The sequence below is a fragment of the Echiichthys vipera genome, assembly GCF_963691815.1.
Source record: "Echiichthys vipera genome assembly, chromosome: 11".
Taxonomy (NCBI): Eukaryota; Metazoa; Chordata; class Actinopteri; order Perciformes; family Trachinidae; genus Echiichthys; species Echiichthys vipera.
The window spans coordinates 28,429,998-28,446,438 of NC_139836.1; the positions used below are offsets into that span (position 1 = coordinate 28,429,998).

Consider the following 16,441-nt stretch of genomic DNA (forward strand, 5'->3'; position numbering starts at 1 on the left):
GAGGTTGAAAAGGATTTGCGAATCATTGTATTCTGTGTGTGTGTGTGTGGAGGGGGGGGTACGTTTTACACAATCTCCCAACTTCATTGGAATTTGGTTTGTACAAGTTACAAGTATATTAATCTCCTATAGAGCTCAAGATGAGGGTTACTCGCAAATCAGTAACGCCAATGCAGTCTCATCTAAAAAAGGGTCTGTCCTACATTCTACTTAAGCTTCTAAAATGAACAACATTAACATGATTCATTTCCGTTATTCAGTTTAACTTAAATCATGAACCACATACTGTATAAGCTCCTCAAACAAACTGCAATTGATCATTTTTTTTATATTTGACCCAACATTGACATATTATCACCTTATAAAGTTGATATGGGAATGTTTATTCACACAATGGCTCATCTCCACCTCCAATAGACACGGAGAAACTTTAGCATTTATTTATCCTTGATCGCTAAGCTAACTCTTATGTTTACTTAGCTGGAACGGCTAACAGTAACTGTCAATCAAACTCCTCAATCTTTGTTTTTATGGTGCGATTTTCCAGAGGGGATGGACTACGATCTTGAGACACTAGATGGAATGGTTTCTGCTCATTCTACATATTCAACCTTTAATATAAATATATTTGAGTTTTTGTAAATGTATAATACTAGTACTAGATATTTACTAAAAGCAAAAGAATTGTACCACTGCCTGTGTGTGTGTGTGTGTGTGTGTGTGTGAGTGTGCGTGTGTGTGTGTGTGTGTGTGTGTGTGTGTGTGTGTGTGTGTGTGTGTGTGTGTGTGTGTGTGTGTGTGTGTGTGTGTGTGTGGTGAATATCCAGGATCTCAGTAACTCAGGATTACTTACCTACTCTGAAGTTGGGTGCTGTCAGGGTGTCTGTAGCATGGCCGTTCTCACTGATGATGGTGGTGGTGTTTCCCAGCTCGCAGTTGTTGTGACATCTGCCTCCTATACAGGTTAATTTGCAGATGGTTGGCGTGAAGACCACCTTAATCCTTCCTGTATGGTTGCCCACTGCCACCAAAAACATGACAGAAACCAAGAGGAGGGGGAGGGAGAGCAGACAGACTTTGGTCATTCTTTGATCCATTGGCAAATGCTAAATCACTTTCAAGTTCAAGCTCGTCACAATTAACCAGTGAGGCTCCAGTCAAAACAACTACAAAGAATGTACTATGTATTTAAAATTTTGAAAAACGTGTGATGTGTCTCCCCCTGCACTTATATTCTTCCAAATACCCCTCTCTATCTGTGCCTCCTCCTCTTCCACTGCTCCTAAATCCAGTGGCGCCAAGGAAACGTGAGCAGGAATAAAGAAAAATAATCTGGGAAAAAGAGAAGTCAGCAAACAAAACTCTGGGACTTCTTCCAATTCTTCATTATAAGTCTCTGAGAGGTGGATATTGGCAAGCATACCAACTTTTATTCCAAAACAGACAAACAGCAGGCATGCCACCTTCCGCTTCTATGCCTGCTTTCCTTGTTCTCTCGTTTTCTTCCCTTTGTATATCTTTACTGAGTTTGACAGATGAGGCAAACCATGCTCAGGAACTTTAGTAACTTAAATAAAGAAAAAGATATATCAATAATTTGCTTTGAGTTTGATCTGAGATCATGAAGCACTGGCAGCTGCCTTTAGAAGTATCATAGGGCAAAAGCTTATCTGCCAAGTTCTCTTGAAGACTGCATAAAAAATGGCCATAGCCTCTCTGTCCGAGTCCAGTCTCTCAACTTGATCCAATCATATTCGCCTCTGGGAGTCGCCAACTTGTCAGGATTTGACTCCATCTCATTTCCTCTTAACAAAAAAGGGCATTGATGTGACATTGGGGGGATTGAGATACGTCCATATGGCTGACGTTTACTGAATTAGCAACATTAGCACCATAGCATGGGAGCTAGTTTAACACAACATGCTACTATATAAACAGGAGTGGTAGTCAATGTTGAGATTTTTTTCCTTGGACCGGGAGGGAACGGAGTCATTTTTTAAATTTTGTGACAGGAAAAAGATTTTTTTATAGGGTGGAAAACACACCGGCTCCGGGAGTGAAGTGCATGCAGCATTTATGATCTATGATTTAAACTGTGATTCAACACAGTACCATGCCCATAGACAATAAAACACCGACCCTCACGGCCCGAATCCTCCCGGTGCATCAGATTAGCCTCTAGTGTATGTGCCATCGATTGTAGACTGTATTGCAAGCCATGGTGCTAGTGCGGCTATTTAATTAGCATAACAGCGCTATCACGTTCTGTTCTTAAACCATCTGTTGGTAAAGTTGATCAAAGAGCAAACAAGCTTGTCATCACCACACGAATGACCGGAGTCCAGGTCGAGATGATGGAGTTAGCATGCTAATCCTGACAACTAGCATCCGAGAAGAACGCTTTAACATCCAGTAAAATAAAAACTAGCCTTGTCCAAAAAAATTCACCCCCCTCACTGTTGTCATGGAGATATGACCTAAAAATACAGGCTAGAATGTTTTTTTTACCAGGCCTTAAATAGGTTTATTGATGCTGTGAAAACGGCCTGTTTAACATGGGGGTCAAGGAGAAACTGCTCTATTATGAAAACTGCCCCTAGTGGACACCCGGAGAACTGCATTTTTTGGCACTTCTGTATTGGATCAACCACAAAGTCGCTGTGGTTGGGGCTTGGTTCTTCTCCACCCTCATAAAACCCAGCCCTCAGTACAGACTGACATGAAAAATTGAGTGAAGAGCCTGAGCTTTGACAGAGATACTGGATCCTGTCTCAAAGTATCTGACAGATTTAATCTTTCTACCTACTGTACACCAATATCTTAGATCTCTTCAGGTACATTTAGCTTTTTCCTCCGAATACTACAAATTGATTCCATTCTAATATCTCTTCATGGTGCGGTTATTCTTGGCATCCCTGTGTGAGCTCCAAACCCCTGTCTCCAGTGCTCAGTGCTTTGTCTGTTGCTGTCAGCTGTTCACACCAGAGAGTACAGACGCATGGAGTAAGGCCAAGCAGCCAGAGGAATGTTTTCTAAACCTGAGAGGCAGGGAAAACCACTGGATAAGACGCCCAGGGCTACCTAAACATCAGCTAATAGGTGCAAAAATGAACTATTAACCAGGGACCTAATATGATGTAGTGGTTACAACCAAATGCCAATGGAAAAGTGGTTTTAGAAATGCTGCCAGGACCATATATTGATGTCCAAGATTTGAATTTGAAACATGGTTTGCCCAAAGATTCATCCCAAAAATAAATAGGAAGGAAAAGGAAAGGTAAGGAAGCTCTGGAAGGGGAAATTCAGGGTTATCACTTCATAAGGAATAATTTATGAGCCAACCGGTTCCAAAACACAGAACTGGAAACCACAAATTAGATTTTTTTTATCTAAACATTGCAGTAAAACTGACTAATATTTTCATTATACTTAACACAGATTGCTGGTTTTCATGTTTGTTAATGTACCTGTATGTTAATATATTTGTTTTCAGCCTGCAGTTTTATGGTGGTAAGGTTTCTGATCTTTAATTAAGTTAACTCTAAGGGCCCATCGACACGGAAATGCGTTTTCCTGTAACCGCACAACTTTATAATCGTTTTGGCCGGCCATCCACACACAGCCGGCGTTATTGGAGCATGAAAACGGGATCTTTTGAAACCAGGTCCCAAGATTTCAAGATTTGAAAACGCCCCCATGGTGTTGTCGTCTGGACGGTGAAACCGCATACTTTGTTAAACGAGTTCCCACATGCATTGGAATGAATTAGGCCGACCATATATTTCTCCCTTTTCCCTGATGCTCTGAATAAGGAGCTAAATTGGTCGCTAGTCGCTTTTATAAATAAAGTTGCTAAGAAGGTGTGAAAGGTCCTAAATCTAGTAAGAAAGTGCCCACCTGTGAGTGCTTTGGGACGGTGAAGGGGCTCACAGCAGCACCCTCTGCCTGGTGAGGACACTAACTACAGAGTGATTGGTGCATCAGAATCCAAAACACCACAAAAGTCTCCAGAAACAGTGGATAGATTTCTCTCTAGGTTGGAGGAGGATTTTGGAAGTCTCCAGATTTGGAGAGAAACTCTCCTGTGTTTGTATTCTATGTCCTTATGTGTGGAGTTTGCATGTTCTCCCCATGTCTGTGAGGGTTTTCTCCGGCTTCCTCCCACGTTCCAAAGACGTGCACGGGTTAATTGATGACTCTAAATTGCCCATAGGTGTGAATGGTTGTCTGTCTCTGTTTGACTCTATGTGCCCTGGCGTCCTGTCCAGGGTGTACACAAAAAGTGCCGTGAATAACAGGAGCAACCAAGTCATCAAAAGCCCCGACAGACATCCTGAAATACTGAAAGAGACATAAGTCATCAATTTCTCTCATCTATAAAACCAATGTCTGGAATTCTCTTTCCACACACACACTATTAAGTGTTTCTCACAGATCACCACCGTCTACAACGCTGCCCGCCATTTTGCCTCCTTCTCAACAAACGAAGGATCGTTATTTCCTCCGTCATCACCATGTTTGTTTTTGTAGATGGGATTTGTTTTTGTATCATTTGTTTATTTATATAACTATGTCATCTTGTGAGGATGGCTTGGAAAATCAATAAAAAGTTGTTCACAGAAGTTTATTGATCCATTATAGTGAGAAAAATTAGAGAACAGTAACAATTGTGTAGGGCTGCCCCCAAATAGTCGACCAAGCCCTGGTCGACCAAAATATCATTAGTCGTTTGGTCGCAGAAAAAAACAAATATTTGGAGCTGTGTCTTGTCAAAATTAAGTGCAAATCTATGTGACTGGCAGCTAGCCTAAATGGCTGGAGGGCTTTTAATTTAAAGGGCCAGATACATGAAGTCGTGACACTCACTCACTGTCAGGGCAGGTCCCTTCTACATCGCAGTTAAACATGTAAGTAATGTTAGACAAACATGACCTACCAACTTAAAACATGTAAGTAACGTTAGACGAACATGACCTACCACCTTAAAACATGTAAGTAACGTTAGACGAACATGACCTCCCACCTTAAACATTCAAGTAACGTTAGACGAACATGACCTACCACCTCAAACATATGAGTTACATTAGACGAACATGACCTCCCACCTTAAAATTGTAAGTAACGTTAGCCTAGCTACCTGCCCATGTTTCAACAGTCTTCTTGCTGATTTTTTCTGACACATTCAGAATTAGAATCCGAAAAAATTTGTCATTAACAGTTTACAATTATGTTAAATTATGTTATTCAGTCGCTGAGATTATACTAAATATACAGTATATATATATATATATATGTTGGGCGGCAGTAGCTCAGTCCATATTTGACTTGGCTGGGAACCGTAGGGTCGCTGGTTCAAGTCCCTGTGTGGACCATGTATGGAGCGTGGACTGGTGGCTGGAGAGGTGCCAGTTCATCTCCTGGGCACTGCCGAGGTGCTGTTGAGCAAGGCACCGAGCCCCCAACTGCTCGGGGCGCTGGTCACTGGCAGCCCCCTTGCTCTAACATCTCTCCTTAATTGCATGTATAGGTCCTGTTTGTGCATGTGTGTATTTCGGGCCTGTGTGTGTAACATGTATAAAAATAAGAGTGAAAAAATTCAATTTCCCCGTGCGGGATAAATAAAGTAATTCTTCTTCTTCTTATATATATATATATATACACATATATATATATGACTAAATGACAATCACTGGTTGACCAAGACATCTTTGGTCGGGGGCAGCCTTACCATTGTGTCAGAAGAGAAGATTTAAACAATGTTTTTTTAGAAAAAGACAAGCATGGATTGCTTCTATCAGCTTTTCCAGCTGTTCCATATTCTACTCATTCATAACAATCATACCCATGTTAGCGTGTCAATACTACTTTGACAAGTCTCTGTACAGTAGGTGTCTGGTCAAGGTGATGAAAAAACATTTCCATATCTTCTGAAACCTCTCTCCCTCCTCGGGCTTAAGATTCTATGCTTCTGTAAGAATATGCACTTCCCTGCACTTTGCTGGAGGATATCTTCAGTTGTGTCGAGCATATGGAAAGAGAGTCAGGAGAGCATCTTAGACACAACACAGACATCAATCAACTTGAAGGACAAAAATGTTCAGGGTGAAATTCATCCAGGCTGCAGAAAGACTAGACAGGCTCGAGAGAGTGTAGCAGGGAGGAATGATAGTGTAAATACTGAAGTCAGGGGGATGTTTCTTTTCTGTCTTTCTGATGTTTTCCATTTCCACCGCAGGTGGTTTATGTGATCCATGTAAGAGAATGTGTGTGTAGTACAGAGTCAGTATTGACTAACAATGTATTTTGAGAGTAATCTGCAAGGTTTTCGCTTCATGGCTGCTCAGCTACTGGCAGAGAATCAATGCATACTTTCTCTTTAAGAAATAAAGAAAGAAAGTGTGCCTTTATTAGTTCCACAAGGGGAAATTCACTTCTCACTCTTTTGTTGTTTAACAAAAATCACATCTACAAACAGGTCCTATACACAGGCATTAATTGAGATTCGTCAGAGCGAGAGGGCTGCCCCATGAAAAGCGCAGAGAGCAATTCGGTGCCTTGCTCAAGGGCACAGCAGCAGTGCCCAGGTGGTGAAATGGCACCTCTCCAGCCACCAATCCACCCTCCTCTCCTTAGGGTTCTCTGGTCTCAAGCAGAAGTTCTTCTTGCTGGCTTGATTGAGTGGCAAAAATTATTTGAATGGATTTGATATACAGTAAAGTAATTTGGCTCAAATAAAGCTCAGATTTTTGAGAGGAAATATGTCTGTACTGTAGGACGTTTATTGATTAATTTTCAATCCATGCAAATAACTTGTAAGAGTATGGAGAATGTATCATGATATCTTGACTTTTTCTGTCCCACGCTTAATGATTTAATCCATAAGATTTTCATCGATGTAATTGTCTTTTAAGTTCCTATCTATCAAAGAGTGAGTTAAAACAATGGTGACTAATCATATGACCCACTAATGAAAGCGCTTGTTGCCTTTTTTCTGAGTATTCCAATATCTGTGTGTCTTGTAAATAAGCCGCCATGTTAGTGACACTGCTGACAGCGGTTATGCTGCGTTCATTTCCAATTCTGAGTCAACTTCTGAGTCAGGCTTGTAGTAAGGGCAGAAGTATAAAAGGAACAAGTCGAGAGGTGAATGTGTTCAATAAAGTTTACAAAAGAGCAAAAAAAAAAACACATAGTGGCCATGAACGTGACAAGATGGAGGCTCTGAAAGAACAGACTCACCTGTAGTTACATCTTACCACCACAGAGGCCGCTAGAAACATTATGTCAATTCTTATTTAGTACAACTTTAAAGGAGAACTCCACCAATTTTTACACATCATGGTCTGTTTCCATGCGTGAGGGAGTACCACTGCAAGTTTGTGGCATGTGCACAATGTGAGGCTCGGTATGGAAAACCCAGTAGCAGACATAGCTATTTCAGATATCAACAAAATACTTTTTGAATTCCAAGCCAGCATATCCACAATCTCATTTTTGTAATTCTAATTAAAGATATCTACACTTATGTAGTCATTCTTTTATAAATCTCAAATCAGCTGGTCACATAAACAACAAAGAAATTTCTACAATTCAATTCTTACTAGTCTTTTGATATTCATTGTAGATATCTACATTTGTTCTTAAATTACTGATATCATTTAAAATTCAATTTTGACTAGTCAAAATATTGATATTTCGGCTTGACATTGCAGCTCAAGTATATAGTAAAAATAATTGCTGTTCAGACATCTGAAATACAATTGTGACATGTAATAGTAACAGTTATATTTGGAATATCTACAATTACTATTATAACTACTCAGAAATTACATTTATTCATCCAAAAAATAATTTTCACTAGTCACTATAGATTTAGCAATGTATGTACATATCCAAAATTAATTTGGTAATCTAAAAGTTGACAATGGCTTTGTGGTACTTACATAACTATATACATTACTCTGCACTGAAGTGCTTTTTGCACTTTCTAAACTGAATTATGTTGTCTCAGTACCTGTATGCTGTACAATGACAAAAAAATGTCATCTAATCTAATATGTGAAAACACAGTCTGATGAAAACACAGTCTGATGAATGTCCTCAAGGGATGTCACTTGAGAAAAATATCTGGAGGTGTGAAGTGAGAAACAAGTGAGTTTACTAAACCTCTGTAGCCCAGTCCTCAAATTTGCTTGATGGTTAGTGGCTCCAGGCTACATTTGCCACTGCTAACATAACAAACCCAAATCTCCACTCAAAATGTCAGCAGCCACGTTGTCACCAGGTTTATAAAAAGGAGGAGATGTGGTGGCATTGATTTCGACCTTTTTTTCAACTATCCATCATGAGTCCGACAATGCTATTGGAGTGCAATGCTAAAAAAGTAGTATAAAGAATAACTTAATTAAGAGACCAGTACGTTTGCACTTAGGGTTTAGATCAAGGTCATTGCCACAGAAGTGAAAAACCCAGCCAAATATTTTTCTATCAGTTTTCTCAAAACAAAATAAAACATCCAAGAGAGACATTTTACTTTTTGACTTTTATAATTAAGATTAGTAAATCATAAAAACAAAAACGAGAACCGAAGCTACCGCAGTAACAGCATGAGCTAATAAAAAAACACTGGATAAATGGGCTTATTTTTTATAGCCCAAACACAGTAGCATCAGCTTCCATTTATCTTTGTAGTGCAGTGAGCCCGCCCCCTTGATTTGCTGATCATTTGGGCTATGCATTCAGCCCACAGACAACTGACCAATGACTGCACAGCATATTTACAGTGTGGTGCCTATAATGAGTGAGAAATTGAACGGTGACAGTGGCAGTAATAAATATAACACATCCATGGTTAGCATGAAAGCCTATTTACTTCATCATTGACTTTTTAAGACAAATTCCTTTTAACTGCACTTGTTTTTTGTGTGTTGTGTTGTGATTATGACTGATTAATCGTGATCAAATATTTTAATCAATTGACAGCCCGAGTAAAAATAAATAAGTCTTGTTTAATTGTTCACAAGTTCAGTTTAAAATTCAAATGAAAAGCTAGCTCGTATGTGTTTTGTTTTACAGACTATTTCACAGAGTACTGGTTTAGTGCCATTTGTGTCTGTGGCTCAGTGAAAGAGTGGATCGTCCTCCATTCGAGAGATTGGCTGTTCGATCCCCACCTCCCCCGGTACACATGTCGAAGACACTCCTTGGGCAAGACACTGAACCCAGAATTGCTCCCCGTGCTGCGCATGGGTGTGTAAATGTGGTGTGAATGGTTAGATTAGATGGTATGTAGATGTCCACTGCCATCTGTGTAAATGGGTGAATGTGACAAACACTGTGAAAGCGCCTTGAGTAGTCAGAAGATTAGAAAGGTGCTATATAAGCAAAAGTCCATTTAGCATTTACCATTCAACTGGGGTTGTTACTGAGACTCAGTATGGTGCATCACCACCTAAAATACTTTTCACCAGCTGCCACTGCTTTTAGTGGTGTTTTCTAACTTCTGGATGATCAAAATTAATGCCAAAACGAGTTGGTTCTATAAAGAAGTTGTATTTACACTACAGGTGTACCTGGAGTCTTAAGAACTTAGAGTTAGAAGTTGTGCAAAAATTTCAAGCTCTGATTGCACACCCTCCATGGCACTCTTATTTGATCATTGCGGTGATGGTCAGGTGATCCTCTCTGCCCAAACCTTCAGTCAGGGCCAAGACTATTAACAGTTGTCTGAGGGTGTTTTGGCAGTGTGGGAGACCTGAGGGACAGTTGAGGGGAGACAGGGAATAACTTTCCCAGATGTGGTACCAAAGCCAGTTGCTGACAGGCTGTCTGTCGCGTGAGACAAGGCTGAAGGAAAGGCTGCAAGCTTCCTGTTTTAGGAGAGCAAACACGTCTGCTACTTTCACAAAGTGTAGCACTAACTGCATGCTGGGCATGTGGTAAATCCATTAATTTAGGCTCAAAGGCCTTAAGTGCTATTTGTAGATATGCAAATGTACTGTCAGCCTGTGGCTGGTGCAAATGTTTTGTTGGGACCTAACCTCATCACATACAGACACAAACACCCTCCTCCTCCATAACACATATATATATATGTGATATAACTCTACTTTAATATGATGGAGGTGGAATGTTCCAGTGACCAGAGAATGAAAATATCAGGAATTCACCAGGGGCCTCATTTATAAAACTGTGCGTAGAATCCTTCCTAAAACATTCCGTTTGCACAACCATGAAGTTGAAGATCTCTCGGACACGGGCCTCCTCCAGACGTTTTCAGTTCACCCGCACTACTCGTTTGGGCTTACCGGGTCTGTCCAGAATCTTCCGCCATCCTTCGACCCAACTCATCACCAGATGGTGATCAGTTGACAGCGCTGCCCCTCTCTTCACTCGAGTGTCCAAAACATACGGCCTCAGATCAGATGATACTATCACAAAATCGATCATCGACCTTTGGCCTAGGATGCTCTGGTACAACATACACTTATGACCTTATGTTCGAACATGGTGTTAGTCATAGACAATCCATGACTAGCATAGAAGTCTAATAACAGACGACCGCTTGGATTTAGTTCAGGGACGCTGTTCCTCCCAATCACGCCTCTCCAGGTGTCTCCATCATTGCCCACGTGGGCGTTGAAGTCTCCCAGCAGAACTATTGAGTCCCCTATTGGAGCCCCATGTAGGACTCCATTCAGGGTTTCCACGAAGGCCAGATGCTCTGAACTGATCAGTGTTCGGTGCATATGCACAAACAACAGTCAGAGTTTTCCCCCCTACCACCCACAGGCGCAAGGAGGCGACCCTCTCGTCCACTGGGGTAAACTCCAACACCGCAGCGCTCAGCTGGGGGTTTGTGAGTATCCCCACACCCGCCCGGCTTCTCATTTATTACTTATGAATGATTTGTAAATGTTGGTGGCTGTCTTCTCTCTCTATATATGTTTGCGTCCCATTCCCCTACCGTTGATGTCTGGCCATTTCTTTAGCATTTAGAAACTGCTAGCTGAAATTAAACTTAGTTGATTAAGTTATTTTGAAACTGGGTCTAGGTCACTATGGCCATACCTGGGTCTGCTCGGGTCTGAAACTGTAAAACCAAGCTTGGTTGCTGATTGGATATAGCTCTAAGTGGGATGTGAAGTGTGGTAGTACAGATGCCACAACAACACGGTGAAGTAGACACTTTTATCCAGTGGTGTAGTAGAACACAGCACAGAAAATGATCTGTGCACATGCATCTTTGCACGGGGTTGTTAAAATGAGTGCTGACCTGCGACCTGACCCGGATTGACAGTGCTCCAGGATCAGGGCAGCCGGCGGAGGACGATGGTGCCTCGGGATGGTCTATGGTGGCGAAAAACGCAGTGAATGTCTCATCTCATCTCATCTTCATCCGCTTATCCGGGGTCGGTTCGCGGGGGCAGCAGCTTTAGCAGGGGACCCCAAACTTCCCTTTCCCGGGCCACATTTACCAGCTCAGTGTGGAGATATAATCTCTCACCTAGTCCTGGGTCTTCCCCGAGGCCTCCTCCCAGCTGGACAGGCCTGGAACACCTCTCTAGGGAGGCGCCCAGAGGGCATCCTTAGTAGATGCCCGAACCACCTTAACTGGCTCCTTTCAACGCAAAGGAGTAGCGGCTCCACTCCGAGTTCCTCACAGATGGCTGAACTTATCACCCAAGGGAGACTCCAGCCAGCCTCCTGAGAAATGCCTTTTCAGCCGCTTGTACCTGTAACCTCGTTCTTTCGGTCATGACCCAGCTTTCATGACCATAGGTGAGGGTAGGAACGAAGATTGACCGGTAGATGGAGAGCTTTGGGTGTCCTGCAGCTGTAAAGCTATCGGCCTATGCCGATGATGTCATGGTGGTTTTAAATACACAGGCGGACATCAAGGTTTTAGAGGGAAATGTAGAGTTTTTTAATAAACTGTCTTCATCCAAGGTCAACTGGAACAAAAGTGGAGCTTTTACAACCAAAAAGAATTCTATGAACAGGCTGGTTTTACCTGGAGGGTCAAGTTGGAAGGTAGGGGGGGGGGGGTTAATTACCTTGGGGTGTTTTTAGGGGATGAACTGTGGACAAAAAAAATGGGAGGGAGTTTTAAAGTCCATTGAGGGCAGACTGAAGAGGTGGAGATGTCTTTTAGAGGTAGGACTATTGTTATTAACAATCTAGTGTCCTCTTCTTAATGGCACACTGCGTCATCTGCTGGGAGTACAGCCGCGGTCTAACTGCCCCCAGTCCTGATGACCCCTTCCCCTCCCTCATCATTTGCCCCAGTTCAGACCAGTGTGAGCTGAGCCTGAAGGAGGCCAAGGGCAAAGATCTGTGTGCTCTGATGGTGAGGTGTGTGAAGAGACAGAAGCTGCAGCAGAGTTCCCAGCTGCTTTGGAGAGCACACCTGGCCTTGGGCGAGGAGGTCTGGCCTGAATGGAGGAGTCTCTACAAACCTCCACTCTCCAAGAGGGTGGCGGACCTCCAGTGGAGACTCCTGCATGAGATTCTAGCTGTGAATTCTTTGATATCCATCTTGAACTCTGCTGTCCCTCACACCTAACCTTTTTGTGAGGCAGTAGAAATAGTTTTTCATTGTTTCAGTGTCCTCGCCTCTTTCCTCTCTTCTTAATGTTGGACTGTTTGTTCAGGGAGGCAGGAGAGGTTTGCTCTGTCGGAACCTTCATTCTGGGTTTTCGATATAAAAAGACTCAAAAAGACAAATGTCAGATGATGAACTTTATTCTGGGTCAATCAAAGATGGCGGTGCATGTGAGTAGGAAGAGGAAGGTGGAGGACAGAGTGCAAGCAGGGTGACATCCTGTCTGTCAACACAGACTTACATTTTTAAGGTGGAGTGTTATTTACTTGTGCATAAGTTGACGTTGTGAATCATACTGGCCGCCTTAAATCAAACTGCAACTATTCTGTATTTACTTTACTTAGTACTGGGTTCCACATCAAACTGTAAATGGACAAGATAAGAAAATGTGTCTTCTGTGGGAAGGCTGTTGAGTAGCAGAAACTTCAATGGCGGCTAGATAACAGGTATTCATTCATCTCCCATTCATGTCCATTCAGCCCCTTGGTGTTTCAGCAAATTGAGGGGTTCTCCCCCACGTGATACAGTTATTTTATTCCATCTCTTCTATCTTTACTCTCACACTCTGCCTTTGTCTGAAATTGCTCTCAGAAAATGAGACTAATAACTCATTTTTGACAGCCCAGAGCAGCAGGCAATGTTTAAGTCTTTATGCCATTACCGCTGGAGCTGCAATTTGAACAAATCCTGTTACTGCCCTATTGCAAGCTCCCTATTCTCTCCGTATCTTCACAGCGTAAAAGCAGATGTGATGGGTTTTGTGTATGTCATGTGTAAATGTGTAAAAAATTAAGGTTGGAGGTTTTCCTGTGGCTTTAAAATGATTACTTCATATCATTTACAGGATTCACAGCATTTCTAGCCATAAACAAAGTTCGGCTTTGAAAACAGAAAAACAGATAATTTGAAAATAACATCCACATTTCATTCTCTGATGTTGTTCTTTGTAGATTATGTGTTAATATTTTAGTAGAGCAAAATTCCTCTTCCACACTGTTGTTTTTTGAAGTGAAAAAAAAAACTTTAAAAACAACCCCATGGAGTTATCTTTCTTGTCATGACATTGTCAAATGACAGTTCAAAGAATCAAAATAGATGCAGCAGAACCAGAACTATTTTATTTTTTTAGCATTATTCTTCCTTGTCAAAATGTGGTACCTACCTTACCCACAATGCAACTCAACCACTAACAGTTTGGTCAGAGATTAGAGTATTAATGATCTTCACTGTGGTGGACCTCAAGTAGCATCAGGTAGGTGAAGGTTGATTTGAAGACCATAGTGATATTAGGCCAATGCATTCCAAAATCTTTTCCAAAGCATAATTTTCCGCTGGAAATTTTTCACTCTTCATAAAGTGTAAGTTCAGCACAAAATCATCCCATGGTAAAATCATCCCATTGATGATTTATTCAAGCAAAACTTTGTGGTTTGTGGCAGTTTGGTGAAATATAAGTTAATAATAGATGTAAAAGGTAGAGACAGACAGCATCTCTCTTTGCAGCACCGAAATGTCATCAAAGGGGGGGAGGCGTGTGTTGAAGGGGCTCCAGGTAATGGTAGTATCAGACATAGCATCAGTCTCGGTGTGGGGGCATTTTTTGATGTACCTGTGGGTACTGTGAGCCCATGGGCCCAGAAGAAGAATGTTTTGCTGCCAAGAGAGTGACATTTTTCACCGTGGCCTGGAATCATTGAATATTGCAAGACACTGTGTGACTGCTCTGGAGGATTCCCCATCCCTCATCAACCGCACCGTACTGGACACTTTTTTCGATGTCCCCAGAATAAATTGGAAGGGGCGACTGATTCCTAAATAAATCATCAATGGGCTCCTTCCTTTTGGATTGACTTTGGTAATCCACTTGAATGGACTTTGAGAGGAGCTGGTACCAGGGGCCAGTAGGTAAGGGCGCACTCACACTGTCCGCCCGTACCGTGCCCCCTGCTTTAGGGTACTTGTCCCCCCCTCCCTCTCCCCCCGCGGGCCAGGCCCGTTTGTACTCACACTACCTGGGCCTCGGCTTCTTGCCTGTCCATACGTCATCACGCCGTAGCACTTCACACGCATTGATGACGTCATTGCGATGCTTCACTTTGTTTACAATTTTTTTTTTTTCTATGTCCGAACAGGCGCACATAAAATGACGTTAGAGCCGCCGTAGGCCTCGTGCTCGTGCTCGTACATGTGCGCACGCTCGACAAAAGCCCACCTCTCTCAAACGGGCCGCGGACGGCCAGCTGGCCGCAGCTAGGCGCGGAGCAGTTGCACTCACACTGGTCAAACGAACTAGGCTTTACCCGTAAAACCTGTTTGGGCACGGTACGGAAGGACAGTGTGAGTGCGCCCTTAGTCTTTCAAAACACTCACACTCTGGGTTATTTTGAGCAGTATTAGTGGTTAAAAAAGTCATTTTAATGCCTTCGAGGTACTGCCCATGGGAATACGCCGGAATTACATTTTAACATACAGTACCCACAAGATAAAAGATGATCTGTAGAGTGACTTACTCACCATGGATGGGGTTGTGTCCCACAGTTAGGGGAATCGGCCTCTCAGGTTGGGTTTGGACATGTGTCTGTGTGTGCGTGGTGTGTGTGTGGTAGTATTTGGGCTTTAACACATAATGCTGGCCCTGACCCGGGTGTATGGGCATTGACCGGATCCTGAAAAGAAAGAAGAATACATAATAAGATGTCAAACAGAAAATGTATGAAAAAATTAAATGGTAACAAAAACTTTTTAAAAGAACATGACACAATGACAGACACATATCCACATATAAAAAAGCACCATTGCTGAACTCTCAGAACTTTAAGGCTAAGTTTTCCAAAAACTTGATGTATGACAGCAGGTATTTTCCTTTGACAGCTAATAGTAAGAAGCCACCGTCACAGTAGTAAATATGATGCAGCGAGAGATACTAGAAAGTTTCCGCCCAACAGAGGAGTGCAGCAGCATCTTTCTGGCCAGCATCCTTCAGGGATTTACTCTTTAGGGTATGTGATCCTTTGCCAGCACCACTCGGTGAATGCTAAAGGATCTGCTTTTAATGAGTTTTTTTTTCATAAACGACATACTCAGGGGCGTCCAGGTAGCTCAAGTGGTCAAGCCTGCACCCCATGTATAGAGGCTGAGTTGTCCCTTCTCATTCTCCCCCCTTTCCTGTTTCTTTTCAGCTGTACTTACAAAAGGCAAAAAATAATAATAATAATAATCTTAAAAAAAGGACCTGGAATCTAGGACCAGTACTCTGAAATAACATCACTTCCTCATGTGTCCACTTCTTATTAACCTGGGCCTGTTCAAGACCACTTTAAACCTCACCAATATCTTCAATGATGTTCTGCAGACTCAGACATTTGAAAAAATGTGTCCTCTGTGTACAGTGCAATGCTGAGGGTAGACATGTATTAACTTACCAGTACTGACAAATAAAATATTGTGCCAAACACACAAACAAAAGCTTCAGTTAAGTTTTTGTACACATATCATAGTATATATTTTATATATTTTAACAAGAAGCAGCGATCAGTTCTACTTGAGTCAGACGTCCTGAACCTTACTTTAAAACTGAACTTTGGTAACTTTCAAGAAAAAAAAGTTTTTTTTGTTTTAAATATTTACTGAAACTATCTCTATATCCTGAGCACAAGAAAAAGTAATGCATCTTTTAGGGATAACTTATATAACCCGCAATCATATTGGTATCAGCTGATGTTAGTATTTTTTTTATACATCAGCATCCGTCCGATGCGCCAATCTGTTAACAACTGGTGATTGTTTCTGTCTAGCAGTCATTTTGTCAGGGCGGCGCCAAGCCCCCACCACAGCAAC

The 16,441-nt window shown here is 42.0% G+C and overlaps 1 protein-coding gene across 8 annotated transcripts in view; it reads right to left on the minus strand.

The window, feature by feature from the left end:
* Positions 1 to 16,441, minus strand: part of ltbp1 (latent transforming growth factor beta binding protein 1) — a 220,520-nt gene that overhangs the window by 134,759 nt on the left and 69,320 nt on the right. For all 8 annotated transcript variants that reach the window (XM_083922851.1, XM_083922848.1, XM_083922847.1 and 5 more), the window contains exons 4-5: positions 15,119 to 15,270; positions 854 to 1,021 (exon numbers count right to left, since the gene is read on the minus strand). In XM_083922851.1, the coding sequence (XP_083778977.1) occupies positions 854 to 1,021; positions 15,119 to 15,270 (320 nt within the window). The remainder of the gene's footprint in view (positions 1 to 853; positions 1,022 to 15,118; positions 15,271 to 16,441) is intronic.